The sequence below is a fragment of the Arachis hypogaea genome, chromosome 4, assembly GCF_003086295.3.
Source record: "Arachis hypogaea cultivar Tifrunner chromosome 4, arahy.Tifrunner.gnm2.J5K5, whole genome shotgun sequence".
Classification (NCBI taxonomy): Eukaryota; Viridiplantae; Streptophyta; class Magnoliopsida; order Fabales; family Fabaceae; genus Arachis; species Arachis hypogaea.
Genome location: NC_092039.1, coordinates 28,309,052 through 28,328,779, shown reverse-complemented (window position 1 = coordinate 28,328,779; position 19,728 = coordinate 28,309,052). Strand labels below are relative to the sequence as shown.

The 19,728-nt window shown below is 33.4% G+C and overlaps 1 protein-coding gene across 1 annotated transcript; it reads right to left on the bottom strand.

Annotated features, from left to right (window-relative positions):
• Nucleotides 1-17,304: 17,304 nt before the first annotated feature.
• LOC140184085 (secreted RxLR effector protein 161-like) lies at nucleotides 17,305-17,613 on the bottom strand. The gene has a single exon (XM_072234371.1). The coding sequence runs from the start codon at nucleotides 17,611-17,613 to the stop codon at nucleotides 17,305-17,307; it is 309 nt and encodes a 102-aa protein (XP_072090472.1).
• Between the last annotated feature and the right edge of the window lie 2,115 nt (nucleotides 17,614-19,728).

Genomic DNA, 19,728 nt, shown 5'->3' with positions numbered 1-19,728 from the left:
TACCGCAGTACTTATTTGTTTGAGGCCAACGAGTTACCATCGGTTCTCTCCTATGCAATTAGCTTTTGGCCAGTAACTATATGTTTCCCATTTAAGGATATTTGGGTGTGTGATATATGTTCCCATTGCACCACCTAACCGCACTAAAATAGGACCCCAAAGAAAATTAGGAATATATGTTGGATATGATTCTCCATCTATAGTGAAGTATCTTGAGATACAAATTGGAGATGTATTTAAAGCTCGATTTGCGGATTATCATTTTGATGAATCAAAATTTCCAACATTAGGAGGAGAGAATAAGCTTCCTGAAAAGAAGATTAATTGGAATGCATCATCGTTGATGCATTTAGATCCTCGATCAGGGCAATGTGAACTAGAAGTTCAAAAGATTATACATTTGCAAAGAATAGCAAATGAATTGCCTGATACATTTTTTGATACAAAGAGGATAACTAAATCTTATATACCAGCGAAAAATGCCCCAATTTTAATTGATGTCCCAGTAGGACAAGTAGCCACTGAAGCAAATTCACGCTAGAAGCGTGGCAGGCCTGTTGGTTCCAAAGACAAAAATCCTCAAAAGAGAAAAGAGGTAAATATTAATCCTGTTGAAAAAGACATAGTAAAGACATTTGTAGTTGTCCAAAATTATGATATAGTTTTAATGCCAAAAGACGTTCAGGTACCTAAAAATTATGAAAACGACGAGATCTCGATAAATTATGTCTTTACAGGAAAGAAATGGGAGCGAAATAAGACAATTGTCAATGAAATATTTGCATATAATGTGGCATTAAATATCATGCATGAAAGTAAGGATCTTGAACCAAGATCAGTCGAAGAATATCGACAAATGAATGATTGGCCAAAATGGAAAGAAGCCGTGAAGGCTGAATTAGACTCACTTGCAAAACGTGAAGTCTTTGGACCTGTAGTCTGTACACCTGAAGATGTAAAACCTGTTGGATACCGATGGGTATTTGTGAGAAAACAAAATGAGAAAAATGAAGTTGTGCGCTACAAAGCCCAACTTGTGGCACAAGATTTTTCACAAAGGCCCGGTATAGATTATGAAGAAACGTATTTCCCTGTAGTGGATGCGATAACATTGCGTTATTTGGTCAGTTTATCTGCATATCATAAACTGCATATGCATTTAATGGATGTGGTAACAACCTATTTGTACGGCTCATTAGATCGTGATATCTATATGAAAGTCCCTGAAGGATTAAAGATATCTAAATAATCCAATGAATATTTGTAAGGTTTATACTTAGTCAAATTGCAAAGATCTTTATATGGTCTGAAGCAATCTGGACGAATGTGGTATAGTCGTCTTACTGATTATCTGGTGAAAAATGGATTCAAGAATGATGATATCTGTCCATGTGTTTTCATAAAGAAATCTGCATCTGGATTCATTATAATTGTTGTCTACATTGATGATTTAAATATCATTAGGACTCCTGAAGAGATTTTGACAATTATAAAAACTCTAAAAGGAGAGTTTGAGATGAAAGATCTTGGAAGGACTAAATTTTGTCTCAGCCTGCAGATCGAGCATATAAAAAACTGGATCTTTATTCATCAAACAACATACACAGAAAAGATCTTGAAGAGATTTTATATGGATAAGTCGCATCTATTAAGTACTCCAATGATCGTAAGATCTTTCGATGTGGAAAAGGATCAATTCCGTCCTAAGGAAGAAAATGAATATATCCTTGGTCCTGAAGTACCATATCTTAGTGCCATTGGAGCGCTAATGTATCTTGCTAATAATACACGACCCGATATATTATTTGTTGTGAGTTTACTAGCAAGATATAGTTCCTCTCCAACCAGAAGACATTGGAGTGAAATCAAACAAATCTTTCGATATCTTTATGGAACGGTTGATATGGGATTGTTTTATCCCTATGCATCCAAGTCACAATTAGTTGGCTATGTAGATGCTGGATATTTGTCTGATCCACATAAAGGGAGATCTCAAACAGGATACCTATTCACATATGGTGGTACAGCTATATCATGGAGGTCCATGAAACAGACGATTGCAGCAACATCCTCTAATCATGCTGAAATACTAGCGATACATGAAGGTAGTCGCGAGTGTTTTTAGCTAAGGAGTGTGATCCAATATATTCTGTTATCTTGTGGACTGATTGATTAAAAGATAGCTCCAACTGTCCTATTTAAAGATAATACAGCATGCATTGCTCAACTTAAAGGCGGATACATCAAAGGTGATAGAACAAAGCATATTTCTCCCAAATTCTTCTTCACTCGTGATCTTCAAAATCAAGGGACAATTGATGTCCAACAGATCTGCTCAAGTAATAATCTGGCAGATTTATTCACAAAGTCACTCCCAAAATCTTCTTTTGAAAGATTAGTACATCAGATTGGGATGCGCCGAGTTCAAGATATAAAATAATGTCGGCAAGAGGGGGAGACTATACTCTTTTTTCCTTGGTCAGGTTTTTTCCCATTGGGTTTTTCTTGACAAGGTTTTTAATGAGGCAGTTCCCATCATAAAGGATATTGTACTCTTTTTCCTTCACTAAGGTTTTTTCCCACTAGGTTTTTCTTTAGTAAGATTTTAACGAGACAATAATCCTAAATGGTTATCCAAGGGGAGTGTTGTGATAAGATCAATTAGGTGGTTGCCCATTTATGATGGGCGGTTGAATATTTTCAAAAAAAAATGCATTTAATAGGGTTTGAAAAAGAAAACCTTATACATGTATAAATAGGAGGTTAAGTTTCCGTTGATTATACACACAAAAATAATAAGACATCCTTCTCTCTCTTTTTCTAATTATATTTCTTTATTTTATTTGTAACCTTTTCCTTATTTATTTATTTAGTTATTTCATAACAGATTTATCTTTATCACAATTCGTATAAAATAATTTTATACATTAAATAATAGTTATTGTTATATTAATTATATAAATAATTATTAAAAAAACTAATATAATTATAATTAGATAATTATATAAAATATTTTACATAATTAATATATTAAAATAAAACTTTATTTTATATTAAATATATCTTATCATATAACGATAATGTAAATGTCACCAACGGGAGTTTCAAGTAAGGATACATTAAATTAAACAGTAAATATTATCACTTTTGAAATGGTATCAATCTTAGCTTTCAAAAAATAATTTACCTGCATATAATTATGCATGTTGTCTAAAAGATTTTTCTTATTACTATGCTTTTTAACGGTTGTGGTGAACGATATTTGAAATAAGATTAGTTCTATTGTATCAAGGATATTCTTCTGCGTTATAGGTCAGTTCCGTGTTATTTCATAAATTTTTGGAGTCTCTTGATTAGTAAGGTAATAATCTTCAGAATTCGAACCCAAACATAAAATCTACAAAAAGAATTTCAACGTTTAAGTTAATAAAATATCTTTTAAATAAAGAGAGTAAATATGTGTTATGCTCTTTGTTTTTTTGTCCTATATCCTCGGCTTGAAATTTTTATTTATACTCGCTATAGATAAATTAGCTGTTGATTTTTTTCGAGTTTTCAGGAGTTGAGATCTTAGGAACGTTCGAGATATAGGGAGGGATTTGTTATGGTGCACGGTTATTATTTTAGTTTTGCCGAGATATAACTCAATTCGCCCGATCTATAAAGAATACGATACACAACCTCTAAACTTAACTTGTCGAACTTATGTTAGCAAGTTGAACTTTTCCTAAGCAGTTATACCTCGGTTTAAGATAGCTATATATTATGAGCCCCAAACTCAACGCGCGTTGTCTTTTGACAAGCTTGGGTTTTGACTTTGTAATAATAATAATAATAATAATAATAATAATAATAAATAATTATAACTTCGTGGACTATGTTATAATAAATTCTTGTGCGTTTCTATAAAAAAGATCTCTACGGTCCATTAATCATTGTAAATGAATAAATTTTTTTTTGAATCAGCCACTAAATTAGTGGGGTGTAAGGTAGTGGGTTTGTTTGCTTTATCGTCATTTTTATCTTGGAAAAAGACAACTTTTTAATCTGGTCTTCTTGCCTGGAAGTTGAAAGAGACATAGCGTCAAAAGGTTAGTGTCTCTTGTTCTTTTCTTCATTTTTTGTTTTGGTCATGACTAGAGAAAAGGAAAAAGTGGTAGAGGTTAAAAGAAAAAACATTTATAATTGGGTGCATGTTGATATGAAGCATCGCACCTCTACATATTGTGATATTGAGTCGCTGCATGAGCTTAAAGCTTTGAAGTTAGTTAAAGACGATTTTGCTATTGGTGTAGAAGTACTTTCTTGTGGTAGTGAAGAGAGGGTTTGTGAAAAGAGGGGGGACTGGACATATTTCTACATATATACTCCATGTTTGACATAGTTTCATTTGAAGTTTTCTTTTTCTGATTTCGAGTGTAAGATTTTGACGCAACTGAATTGTGATCTTTCACAACTACACCCAAATTCTTGGACTTTTTTGCAAGCATTTGAATCTTTAATGGCTTTTCTGGAGTTTTCCGCATCTTTTAATGCTTTCTTTTCTTTGTTTCATTCCAAGGGATTGTGGATCAACCTTAGTAGCTTCCCAGGTCGTTCTATATTTTTGCTATATAAATCTTCTTTCAAAAGTTTCAAGTCTATGTTTGTAAATGTTTGGTCTTCAAAAACTGAATACCTTTTCTATTTGGATGGTGAGTTAATTGAAAAGTTCTCCCTGTATTGGTGCCCGGAACCAATAATGCAAATTTTGGAGACTGTGAAAAGGAATGAAGAAGAAAATCTATTCTTATATTTTTTTAGTGGAGTGTTTTGCGTCCGAGGAGCTTTTATATATTTCTGAAGTGTTGAGGTTGGAAAAGGATATAGATGGGTTAAAGGCTTATATAGGTAAATTATTGTTTTTTTTTTACATTGATGGTTTGTTAATTACTTAATGATTTCTTGTATTACTACAGGTGGAAGGGTTCCTAATTTAACCACTTCTTGGCGGCAGTCACTTTTGAAAAAGAAAAATGAGAAGGATGGCAGAGGTTTTGGAATTGTGAAAGATACTGGTGGGGGTGCCACGCAATCCAGTGTCCGGGCTCTTTCTTCTCCAAAAAGGAAAAGACTTGAATCAGAAAGGTCACTGGATATCCTTTCTGAAGAGGAAAATGATGCTGGTGCTGGCAATAAGTTGGTTTTTGATCGACAGAAAAGGCTCCATGGTTTTATCGAGGGAGTGAATCCCCAATCTCTTTGGAGCGAGCATTTTCCCATTACTGAGCTTGCTAATAAGGTTTCTCAATATGCTGGAGATATGAGGTTGGATCGCCAAACTAGTACAGAGGGAATGGGAAAATTTATAAGGTTGGTTAGCTTTGGTGTTACCTAGCTTGTGCTTTCTATATTGTATATGTGTTTTACTATTCCTTTGTTTATTTTGTAGATTGTTGCTTCATGGCTACTATGTGTTTGGTCATGCTACAGAAATATTAGGTGCATAATAGAGTGGTGTTGCGAAAAAGTTGGTGACTTTGGAGCAGTTTGTCAAAGAAAACGAAAACGTGATCATAAATGTGACATCTAAGATAAAAGATAGGGAGGACCAGGTTACAAAGCTTCACGATCAAATTCATGCTTTGCAAAATGAAATCAAAGAGAATGACAAGGTCAAGAGTCAAATGACTTCTCGGATTCATGAACTAGAGAACGAGAGTTTTGGAGATGTTCACTGCTGGGTTTGACTGAGCTGTGGGCCAAGTAGCTACGTTTGCTCCTGAGTTTGATATCGAAAAACTTGATGTGACGAAGATCGTAGTTAATGGTGAACTTGTTGAGGATGAGGCAGGGGAAGCACAGGATGAAAATGTTGCCCCCATAGATAAAGATTATTAAGTTGTTGTAAGTGTTTTGTTTCAACGTTTGTATTTTGAAACTATTTGGATTTGTGGCCGATTTGTTGTCGGTTTGTTGTTTGAACTGGTTCTGACTTATGTCGGTTTCATTTTGAAATGGTAATATTTAGTTGCTATTTTTGCGTGTTATGGTGACACTGTATCCAACTTTAATTTGTGTTGGTTTGAATGGATGAATGATGTGGTAGATAGAAAGATGTAGTAGATAGAAAGAAAATAAGTTTATTTGTTACATGGAGAAGACCTTCCAATTTGGAAGGTGTGGTGTGGTCGGCCTCATTAAAACCTGTTAGAGTAAAACTCTCCTTAGGAAAAAAATCTGGTGATCAGAAAATAGAGTACCTGTCCACCCCAACTTTTTACAATGAAAGTCAGCTATAATAGAAATTCAATGATGAAATGTTCTAAGTGTTAGGTATCGTCATTCCATACAATGTTTCCAGATAGTAATCCCCCTTTCCGATGACTTTGGAGACACTAAAAGGTCCTTTTCATGTTGTGGCTAGCTTGCCATGTCCTGTAGGCTTCCGGACTTTTCCTATTCTTCACAGCACTAGATCCCCTTGTTGTAGTACCCTTAGTCTTTTTTGTTATACTTTCGCTGCATAGCTAGTTGCATGGACTTCTGTCAAAGTTCGGCCACATTTCATTCGTCACTTATCATGTCGAGCTTGGCTGATCTTGCATCCATGTTGGTATCTTCATAAAAAAACTCGGTCTGAATTAAACCATGGGCGATCTCAATTGGGATCATAGAATCCGTGCCGTATACTAATCGGAATGGGGTTTCATTGGTTGAGGACTGTGGTGTTGTATTGTAGCTCCACAGGATCTCTGGTATAAGCTCGGCCTAACGTCCCTTGGCCTCTGTTAATTTTTTCTTTAAAGCCTGCAAAATGATTTTATTAGCTACCTCTGCGAGCCCATTACTATGCGGGTGCTCAACAAAGGATAAATGATGCTTGATGCAAAGGTCGGTTAGAAATGATGCAAATTTTTTTTATCGGTAAACTGCCGACCATTATCAGAAATAATTTCTCTAGGTAAGCCATATCTACATATAAGTGATTTCTAGATAAAAGAGCGTACCTTGTCGGAGATTATCTTTTCAAGTGGTTGTGCTTCTATCCACTTTGTAAAATAAGCAATTGCTTCTAAGAGAAATTTTACCTGTCCGGCCGATATTGGGAACGGTCCTAGGATGTCCATTCCCATTTATGAAAAGGCCAGCTAACATTAGAAGTATGCAATAGCTCAGCGATATTGTGAATGAATGATGCACATTTTTGGCATGCATCGCACCCCTGTACTTTGTCCATCCAATCCTTCTACAGAGTCGGCCAGTAATATCTGGTTCGCAAGATTTTTGTAGCCAAACTCCGTCCTCCTGTGTAGTGCCCACAGATGCCATCATGGACTTCGACTATGGCAGCTTTTTCTTCTAACGGTCCAAGGCACTTGAGCAATGGTTGAGAGAAGCCTCGTTTGTATAGGTCATTTTTCATGATAGTCTAATAGCTTGCTTTCTGTATGAATGACTTTGGTTGTTCATTATGTGGCATTTCTCCTGTTTTTAGATACCTTATATACAGGATTCACCAGTCTTCTTCCTGTGACACATTTAAAGCATGGTTGATATCTAAACTCGGTTCAGTTAGTGTGACATGTGACATAGTATCTGTAGAATCGGTTATTCTGGAAGTAGCTAATTTAGATAAAATTTTTGTCCTATAATTTTATACTCTGGGTATATGTGATATTTCAATTTTTTGAAAATGTTGTATCATATCTTTTTCCATATTTAAATATTGTTCTAAGAGAAGATCTCGTACTTGAAAATGACCAGTGACCTGCTGTACGAAAAGTAGGGAATTGCAGTATACCTTTAGATTTTGAACGTCCACCTTGCTTGCCAATCGCAACCCGACAATGCTTTATATTTGGCCTGATTATTGCTTGTTTGAAACATGAATCTTATTAATTGTTCGATGTGTACTCCGATGTTGTCTTTGAGTAGGATTCTAGCCCCAAACCTGTTTTCATTTGAGGCCCCGTCTACATATAGCTCCCACTCGGGAGATAGATTTTGTGAAGTGGTAAATTCTGAAATAAAGTCGGCCAATGCTTGTGCTTTTGGCGACCCCTGTGATTGATAACAGATGTCAAATTCTGAAAGTTCTATTGACCACTTTGTAAGCCATCCTGCTAGATCCGGTCCTGCCAATATCTGGCGTAATGGTTGGCTGGTCTGAACTATTATTTAGTGATTCTGGAAATAATGGCGCAAACGCCGAGCTGTAATTATCAAACCGAATGCAAGTTTTTCTATTGTTGGGTATCTAGTTTCTGCGTTCTGTAGGACTTTACTGACAAAATATACTAGGTGCTGTTCTTTACCTATTTCTGTCACAAGTACAGAATTGACCGCGTTAGCTGAAATTGAAAGGTAAAAGTAGAAGGGCTTACCTTGTTGAGGTTTCTGAAGTATAGGTGATGAATTGAGAAGATTTTTGAATTTAGTGAAGGCTTTTTCGCATTCATCTGTTCAAAACAAACTTCTTGGCTTTCCTCAAGGTATTAAAAAAATGATATGATTTTGCAGCAGCTGCAGGGAGGAAGCGTGACAGAGCCGCTAAGCGACTAGTGAGTTGTTGTACTTCTTTGATTGTCTGAGGTGACTGCATTTGTATCACAGCATGCATGACATTTGTTAGGGTTTACTTCTATTACTTTATGTGTTAGTAAGAATCCAAAGAATTTGCCCACATGTACTCTAAATGCGCATTAATTCCTCAGTTTATTGATTGTCGTACCACTGCACACCTCGAAGCTGCTTATAAGGAATTGAAGTATCTAAAGGGTTGTCCCGCGATTGGTATGTCCTACCCAATCACATCAAATTTTAAAGTCACCGAAGTTTTTATTTTTACTTGGCAGCATGTTGGTGCGGTGATTTTACGATCCATAAACTAACCGACAAGTGCACCGGGTCGTACCAAGTAATACCTCAGGTGAGTGAGGGTCGATCCCACGAGGATTGATGGATCAAGCAATAATGGTTAAATGATTTACTTAGTTAGACAAGCAGAAAAGGGTTTTGAGATATTCAAAAGGTTTAAATTGAAAATATCAGAAGGCAGGCACGCAAGTAAATAAGTTGAAAATAAAATATTGGAGAAACAGTTAATGCTTCAGACTTATCTATTTTTCCGGATTAACTTTTCTTACTAACTATTTTAATCATGTAGGATTTAATTTATGGCAAACTATATGTGACTAGACCCTAATTCCTTAGACCTTTCTAGTCTCCTCTAAAATTCATTAACTGCCAATTCCTTGGTCAATTAATTCCAATTAGAAGCTGCATGATCAAATTCCAGTTTATATGCCACAAAAACTCTAATTACCCAAAAATAAAAGGATTATATGTCACGTATCTCGTTAAATCCAGATAATTAAAATTTAGGAGAATATGTTTTCAAGCTGTCGTTCAAGTAAAGAGCTTTTCCAAGTTTTACAAGAACTCAAATAGAAAGAGGGTTATACTTCCGTTCCACCCAAATTCATAAGATGAAGAGCGAAAATAATTCTTAAATTATAAATCCATACATGAATTAAAATAGAAAAAGCAACAAAATCAATCCATACAAATAGTCAGAGCTCCTAACCTTAACAGTGGAGGTTTAGTTGCTCATGGTTCAGAGAAAAAATAAGGATTCAGGTGAAATGTACTGAGTTCCAATCTGATCACTTCAAAAGTTAACTAATGGAATCCCTTTTTATAACTAATCCTAATTAATTTAAAATCTAATTATCTAAAATTAAAAATAATATCTTTTCCTAAAAATAAGATTAGAATATAAATCAGAATAATCAGCAGGTCTTCAGTTGATGGGTGGGGACCACATGTTTTGTCAATTCTGCAGCTTCTAATATGTGTTTTCTGGACTGAAAATTAGGTCAAAACAGCCCAGAAATCGTCCCCAGCGTTTTTCTGCATTTTCTGCACGTAGCGCATGTCACGCGTACGTGTCGATGGTCTTTTTCGCAAGTCACGCGGACGCGTCGGTCACGCGTCCGCGTCGCTGTGCAATTCTTCAAATCACGCGTACACGTCAGTCATGCGCACGCGTCGCCATGGAAAGCTCCAAATCACGCACACACGTCAGTCACGCGTATGCGTTGCTCCTCGCTGCCATCTCCTTTGATTCTTGTGCTGCAGAAACTCTATCAAATCCAGCCGAATGCTACCTAAAATAAACAAAATTGCAAAAGACTCAAAGTAGCATCTATATTAGCTAAAAGATAATTAATTCTTTATTAAACTCAACAAATTAGATGCAAATTCATTAGGAAAAGATAAGAAAGATGCTCACGCATCACATGTGTAGATACTAGACGTTCAATTACAAGTTATTGCTTTTATTTGTGGACAACCTTGATCAGTTGGAAGAGAAAGAAGCAAACAACCATCTTTCACTCGTCCTTTGTAGCAGAATATTGTGCTTTGGCTAATGCGACTTGTGAAGATCAATGTTTATCTTTCATTTTTAAGGACATTGGAATGCCTTTGATTGAACCCATTTTCATTTTTTTTGTGATAATTATGCCATTCATGTTGTTACGAGCCCAATATTTTATGAGCGAACTAAGCATATAAAAATTGATTGTCACATTACTAAAGAGAAACAACAACTTGAAATAACACATTCGTTACCATCTCCTCTTTTAATCAGTTTGCATATTGTCTCACGAAGCTTTTTGGTCTTTTTGCAGCGAATTTGTACAAGCTAAGTCTTCTTGATCTTCACGACCCTAGCTAGTTTGCAAGAGGATGTAACTTGATATATTGCCAGTTAGTTAGTTAATTTGTTGAGTTAGTTAGAAGTTGCTTAGCTGGCAGTTGATTAAGTTAATTAGTTATTTGTAGAAGGATAGTTTCTGGTACTTTTGTTATGTATATAAATAGTATGAATATAACTAAATTTAATTTAGAGAATTCATTATTCATCATTACACAGCTTCTACTTTCATACATCTTCTAATTTTTTCTATTCTTTCTCTTTTCACCTTACTCTTTGTTTATCTTCTCTTTACTAAATTAAACTCTTTTAATTTCTTTTCTCTTCGTTCAATAACTCACACCATAGAAATTAATGAGAGTTTATCACTTTTTTACACATATTTTATAAAAATAAATCCTAAAATTATGTCACATATAGTGTCTAAAATATCTATGAACAAACAAAAATCAATAATTTCAATTTTTCTATGCCCTAACGCAATAATGCGTCACATAGACAATACAAAGTCATCTAAATAGAACATGATTGACAAATATAAAAAATTAGTCATTGATGATTCTAATATAAAACTGTATATTTAATATTTATGAAAAATTAATTATATTATTGTAAAGTATTTTTGTTATTTAATTATTTTAATAATTAATTATTTTATTTTAAAAAGATATAAAATAACACACACATACATATATATAACTCATTTTTGGGACTAATTTTTTTATATGAAAAAAATATTAGTGTTTTTGTTAGAAATGAGATTATTTAGTGTAAAGTGAATTTTGTTGGTGAAAAATTAATACGTAGAGAGCGTGTTGAACACGTGGTAACACCTTAGTCAATATGTAGAGCGTGTTGAAACACATGAAAGACTTGTTGAGTATTTCCACAATACTATAATACATTTTAAATATCAATATTCAACTATTCTTTTAAATACTATCTTTATTTTCATATTAAAAATAATTTCTGCATTTTTAATATTTATGAAATATTTTTTAAAAATAACCTTTTCTCACATAGAGAATCCACAGGTTGGATCATCACGCGCACAAAAAAAGAATAAATAAATAAAAATAAAAATAAATAATAAATAACAAATAAAAGTTTGCATCCAATTCAGCTCCCACATTCAATGCATCAGATTCGGATTATGACTTCCCCACCAACAGGATTAAAATAAGAACATAAAATTTGTATTTTTAAAAGGACAAAAGGAATCTCGCCATTTTTGGGGATGAAAGGCTTATCTTCTGTGCATCCAATACCCTCTCTTCATTTATAATAATATCCTCATTCCCACGTTATTCAAGTGTGCTTACATTCATATTATTCTTCTTTCCTATTAATCTTTCTTCTTCATTTTCCCCTTAATTAATCAGGCCACTCTTCAATTATTGATGCCAAAACATTATTCTTATTTATTATACAATAACAATATTATATCTTTCCTTTTCATTGTTCATTATTGTGCCATTAAATATCAAATCAGGTACAAAGTGGATGTATATAGATGTCACAATAGAGGGGCATGCTTTTCTTTAACAGACTGGCTCAAATCACATTTTTCTAATTCCTATAAGAAAATATTTACTTCATTTTCTTATTAGCCCTTTTGATAATTTGATTTAGATTCTACTAGAAAGATCCATAGGAAAAGCTGAGGTTGCATGCCCTGAACCTTCTCCTATTGTGATTTCTTAATAGTAGCCAATTGATGTAGAGGGGTGAAATTAATAATATTTATTGGTAGAAATTATTTTTAAATTTGAATAATTCTCTTATTGGACCTCTAAAGATCCACAAAAGTTGGTGTTGTTGTTTTAGCATCACATGGAGGGAGAATTGAGCTACGATTGGATTGTGGATTTAGAAAATGAGGAAACAAGGGGCAAGAATCTGAAAATTTGATTGCATTGTTCTTTTGTTCCTAGGAGGAATCTGTGATAGTTTCAGAGGTAAGAAAATAAAACTTTTCTCCAAAACAATCTAGCTGTCCATGTGTTTGGTGAGTAGATCGTTCTTGTAACATAAATAAGTTCATTACAAAACACTCTAACTAACTAGGCTACTCTTTTGTGACAATAATAGAAGATTATTGAAGGTTTAAATTAGGTCAGCTAATTAATTTGAGTCGATCGAGTGATTAGTAGTCCGCTTAAATAAATAGTGTTAGAGTTTCAATTTCACCTCGTGCATGTAGCAATTTATCATGGACCAACAACAAACCTTTAAATAAAATTTTAACAATTATTAACCTGTTGAAAAGAAAAATACAATGAAAAATAAAAAAATTAGATCAACTAGTAAAGTGATTGTTTGTTAATTTGTTACTTTCAACATAATATTTTAATGCAATATATATATATATATATATATATACACACGTAGTCATGCAATGATCTATTTGAAAATTTGAAAAAATAAAATAAAATTAAAATTAATTGAAATCTCACCCAACCTCTTTTGGTGAAAAAGAAAAATGGCGAAAATTAGATAGCCAAACAAAAAAGCTTTGTATTGTTGTTAATAGTCAAACCTATCCCTTTCTATTCCACCATCATGCAATAGCCAAATATGTATCAAAATTATAAAAGAAAAAATACTTAAAAAGTTTTGATGCACTACATTATTGACTTACAAAAACTAAGATGAAAAGTGGGGATGGAGGGGACTTCTCTTTTGGTCGGATAGGATAACATTATATTGCTTTAGTTTGTCCTTAGTCAAAAAGAATAAGTGCCATAAGTCTTACTTCCATGACTAACATTATATCCTTGAAACTAATTAAGACTACTATAAGTGGGTATGGACCTCTTATTATTGTGCTTAAGAGTAACATTTATTGAGAAATTATTTTTAAATACATAATAAATGTTTATACTCTATGTGGATCTGATCTTCACTCTATTATATATTTTTTAATTTCAATATAAATTATTTTTTTGGTTATTCATTTTATATTGGATGTTTGTAAATAAATATTTATTTACAAAATGTGATTTTCATGACTGGGTGGTTATAATGGCAAACACAAAGTGGAACAGGGAAACGATGAAGAGTACTTATTGCTAAGTGCTCCACAATGCACAATCATAGATATTCCACCCACACAACAAAGCATGCATTATATAATGACATTTTGAAACTCTATTACTAGTACAACTCTCTCTAACTAATTCATTTTCCAATCTCTCTCCTCTTCAAAATTCAAAGAAGATATGAATTAATCATTGGACTATAACGACGTCATGTGTGTACAATTATTATTAATAATAATATCTACAGTGTTCTTATCATTGACATTTGTTAATTAGTTAATACTGTATTTAAACATTAAATTACTTTTGTCATGTGCTGATAAAGTGTTCAGCATAATGTTTTTTTCCATATTATGTGTACACCCGGTGTGTGTTGACATTTGACACATCATTCATATTGTTAGGCTTTCTACAAATGATTTTACTAAGTGTCTGAAAATATAAAAAAGAATAATTTAGAAATATAATAAATTCACATATATTTATTATTATTATTAATTTTAAAATATTTTTAAAAAAATTTATTATTTGTATTCTTAATAAATATTCTTAAAATATTAATAAACAAAATCTTAAAATCAATAATTTGTGGTAATATAATAATCTTAGCTTCCAATGACATACTAGACAATTTTCTAATTTATTTTTTCACTTATAGTGACATGTTATAATTTTTTAAAAAATTTAAAATTATTTAATTCATGTAATGAGATATTAAAATAGGAAAATCTTTAAAATGACTCATTAGAAGGACTCTAGCTTCTAAGGACAAAGTCTAAGTAGCAAAAAATTTACAGACAGAAAAAATCACTTCGTGAGTGATCCTTGGAGTTGGAGTCCAACAATAGTGTGTTAAATGTTAATGAAATAATATAAGATTTTTTTAATATATATATATATATATATATATATATATATATATATATATATATATATATATTCACCTAATGATTTGCAAGAAGCAATTCTGCTATAAGTTTAATTAATATACTACTAAGATTAATTTACATTATTTGTTACTTGTATTTAAATATTTAAATGAATCTTTTTATTTGTCTATCATCTAATATATAATAAGATTCATATTCTCAATCCGGATTTATGCACAGTCACTCAAGACGAGTTTATAATATAAAAAAATTTCTTAATCGGAGTCCATAGTCACTTGCAATGGCATTGTGTGGGCTTAGGCCCTGTTTGTAATACTTTTGGGCATAAAATTGGGTTTAGACAACAATCACTTGTGTTTGAGTTCTATTACAAACTTGGCCACATTTTTATTTTACTTTTCATTATCATCATGAACGTCAGCAATCAATTGCTATATATCAGTATCAACCATCCAAAAGCCACTGCTGCTGCAAACGTAAGAACTTAAAATAACTCCTTTCATTCCATTCAAAACAAGAAGATGAGACAATTTTATGTTACCATAGTGTTATGGTAGCTTTTACTGGTTGCAATGCTTTGTGCAACGCATCATACATTATTATTATCCTCTAATCGTTGTTGTTTCCTTCTTCCGAGAAATTAAGAAATTACATTCATTGAATTATGCCATCTTTACAAATTCTTACGTGGATTGTATTCCTATGTTTGTTAAGTTTATGTAACAAATAATTTTGCACCTATTTTTATTTTCAGAATCGAATTTCAAAATGGCAGAGGATTTTCTTCAAATGAGAGTTGTTTTGTTAGAGGTCACCAAATGGACATCAAACAATATTTTGGACCTATATCATTCCGTTCTCCACGGAACAAAGCAGGTGCTACGAGAAGAGGGGTTCAAATTAAAACTAATCCAAATTAATTCATTCAATTCAATTTAAACAAAAATAGCTTAAAATCACACTAGTTTAAATTTAATTGAATTTTATTTTTTACAAAGATCAGATTTTAGATCTACTTCTCAAAATTAATTTAAATCGCACAATATGTTATAATATTATTATTTTATTATTATATTTATAATTTTATTTATAATATGTTTAATTTGTTATACTTTTTATATTATCATATATTATTATTATTTAATAAATATTTTATGTTTAAAATGAAATTTATTTATTTATTTTAACTAACCTATATTTTTTTTTTCTATTGTTATGTTATTATTGATTTTTCAAGATATTGTTGAGATTTGTTATGTCATTGTTGATTATTTAAAATTTGATGTTAAGATTTGTTATACATATTTTTTTATTTAAAAAATCGCAAATCCAATCCAATCCAAACCACTTGAAATTCGATTGAATTGGATCGGATTTTTTTAAAAAAACTCATCCAATCCAAAGCGTACCACGAGTAAAATTAGTGTTCGAATTGAATGAATTTTTGCCTCAAAACTGATTTAAATCACACTACAAACACTCCTAGGTGCTATGAATAAATCTTCATAATTATCCCTGAGATTCACTGTATTATCTAATTTAGTCATTTAGATTTTAATTTTACTCTAGTGGTCCCCAATAAACTCTGGAAACCATTATGGAACCTGAACCTCTTTCTGATGCTGAATTAACAATTATAGTGATGACATGGCATTTTGTTACCCTGTTAGAGACGGTAATAGCTAGCTGACATGGCAAGTTGCAGATAAGACCCAATTTGGTCTCTCCCTTTAAGCCTTACCACTTCATTTTTGGTGCCCTCTCTTCTTTCCTTCTTCCAATCTCACTTCGGAGTCGTCTGGTTTTTTCCTCTCTTGCTGATGATATTCACTTTCTTGTTGGAAGATATCGGTAAACTTAATCTTGTTGTCTGTTGAGTCTGCAGCGGAAAATTGAACACTATCCACAATAATGCACTAACTATAACAAAGCCAATATGAGAAAATAGGATGTGAATTAACTTTTCTTATTTGATGATGTTTCAACTACATTATTACAGAAATATGTATAGTATCATCTGTGCTATAATTTTAATGAATGAGAATAAAATCTCCTTTGAAAACTCTCTAGCTACAAGTTCTTTTCTATTAAAACTCCTTGCAAACCTTATTTTACTCCCTAAGTTTGCTCTTAGCCTTTCTTTTATTCTCACAATTCTCCACCTCGTTCACAATTTGAAATCTACTCAAATTTTGGACGATCAAAGTGTGGTATTCATATCCGGTTGCATCATTTTTTACAATGACTGCCTACGTACCCTTGTTCAGGATCAAACCAATCGTAGTTCCTCTATTTCTCCATGTAATGCCTAACATGAAGTAATATTGAGCAATTCCAAACAGTGTTGGAACTTGTTTCCCGACACTACTTTAGTCAATATATCAGCAGAATTTTCATCTGTGTGTACTTTTATAAGAGAAATGTTACCTTTCTCTATAACATCGCGCACGAAGTGATATCTTACATCAATATGCTTGGTACGAGCATGATGAACTTGATTTTTAGCCAAATGAATTGCACTTTGACTATCACAACTCAGATTCATGCAATCTTGCTTCAACCCCAAATCATCTAGAAGACCTTTTAGCCACAATGCTTCTTTCACCCCTTCTGCTACTGCCATGTACTCAGCTTCTGTAGTAGATAGTGCCGTTGTAGCTTGTAACATCAATCACCAACTAACTGGAGCACCTTGTATTTTATATACATAACCAGTCGTAAAACGTCTTCTATCTAGATCACCAGCATAATCAAAATCAACAAAGCCGCTGATTTGACATGATTTTCCACTAAAGCATAAACCTGTGTCAATGGTACCCTTCAAGTATCTTAATATCCATTTGACTGCTTTCCAGTGTGCCTTACCCGGGTTTGCCATGAACCTGCTAACAACACTGACTGCCTGTGAAATATCTGGGCGTGTACACACCATAGCATACATTAGGCTACCGACTACACTAGCATAAGGTACATTTTCCATGTAAGCCTTATCTTCTGCTGTTGTGGGAGATTGTTTACTGATGAGCGGATATTTTGTACGCTTTTTGGGGGTAATTTCATGTAGATTTTAGTATGTTTTAATTAATTTTTAGTAGAATATTATTAGTTTTTAGGAAAAAATCATATTTCTGGACTTTACTATGAGTTTGTGTGTTTTTCTGTGATTTCAGGTATTTTCTGGCTGAAATTGAGGGAGCTGAGCAAAAATCTGACTTAGGCTGAAAAAGGACTGCTGATGCTGTTGGATCCTGACCTCCCTGCACTCGAAATGGATTTTCTGGAGCTACAGGAGTCCAATTGGCGCGCTCTCAACGGCGTTGGAAAGTAGACATCCAGGGCTTTCCAGCAATATATAATAGTCCATACTTTGCGCAAGGATAGACGACGTAACTTGGCGTTAAACGCCAAGTTCATGCTGCTGTCTGGAGTTAAACGCCAGAAAAACGTCATGATCCGGAGTTGAACGCCCAAAACACGTCATAACCTGAAGTTTGACGCCAAGAAAGGCCTCCACACGTGGAAAGCTTTAGTCTCAGCCCCAGCACACACCAAGTGGGCCCCAGAAGTGGATTTCTGCACCAATTATCTTAGTTTATTCATTTTCTGTAAACCTAGGGTACTAGTTTACTATTTAAACAACTTTTACAGACATTTCTTGTACCTCATGACATTTTCAGATCTGAATTACATACTTTGTGACGGCATGAGTCTCTAAACTCCATTGTTGGGGGTGAGGAGCTCTGCAGCGTCTCGATGATTTAATACAATTCCTTTGTCTTCCATTCAAACACGCTTGTTCTTATCTAAGATGTTTATTCGCGCCTAACTGTGGAGAAGGTGATGATCCGTGACATTCATCACCTTCCTCAACCCATGAACGTGTGCCTGACAACCACCTCCGTTCTACATCAGATTGAATGAATATCTCTTAGATTCCCCAACAGAATCTTCGTGGTATAAGCCGGATTGATGGCAGCATTCATGAGAATCCGGAAAGTCTAAACCTTGTCTGTGGTATTCCGAGTAGGATTCCGGGATTGAATGACTGTGACGTGCTTCAAACTTTAACCTGATGGGCGTTAGTGACAGACGCAAAAGAGGGATTCTATTCCAGTAGGAGCGGGAACCAACCGGTGATTAGCCGTACTGTGACAGAGTGCGTGAGCATAGTTTTCACTGCGAGGATGGGAAGTAGCCACTGACAACGGTGACACCCTACATAGAGCTTGCCATGGAAGGAACTTGCGTGTGAGAAGAGGATTTCAAGGAAGAGTTGAAGTCAGAGGACAAAGCATCTCCAAAACTCCAACATATTCCCCAGTGCTGCAAATCAAAGTAACATTGTTCCCTCTTTTATCAAATCCAGTCATTTCACTTTTAATCCAAATAATCCTATTGACATCCTGACTAAGATTAATAAAATAAATATTGATTGCTTCAAACCAATAATCTCTGTGGATTCGACCCTTACTCACGTAAGGTATTACTTGGACGACCCAGTACACTTGCTGGTTAGTTGAACGAAATTGATTCTGGACCAGGCTCTATTATCATATTCTATAAAGAGATACAATTTCGTCCACCAAGTTTTTGGCGCCGTTGCTGGGGATTATTGAGTTTGGACAATTGAAGGCTTATTTTATTTCTTAGATTAGGAATAATTTATTTTTATTTTTATTCTTATTTTTATTGTTAAAGAGTCATTAAATTTTGATAGGATAGTTTCTTTTCAAAAATTTCTTTTCAAAATTTATTATTTTCTTTTAATTAATTGCTAATTTTCGTGAGTTTTAGTGTCTTGTTCTAAGTTTGGTGTCAATTGCATCTTTTATATTTTTCTTTGAAATTTTCGTGTGAGTGTTCTTTGTTTTTCCTTAATCTTCAAGTTGTTCTTGTCTATTTTTCTTGTTTGATCTTTAATTTTTCTTGTTCTGTGTCTTTTCTTGTTTCACTTGTGTTCCTTTTAAAGCACTAATTGGAACATCTGCACCAAGTGTCATATTTATTCCCATTTGGCTAGAATAGAAGGGTCATATTCTTGATAAGGGAGCACTAATACTTTTGAAAATCTTTTTCAAAAATAATTTTTCTTGAT

Bases quoted from the DNA above. Each gene is read 5' to 3' on its own strand.
- LOC140184085 (XM_072234371.1), bottom strand. From the start codon at position 17,613: ATGGAAAATGTACCTTATGCTAGTGTAGTCGGTAGCCTAATGTATGCT.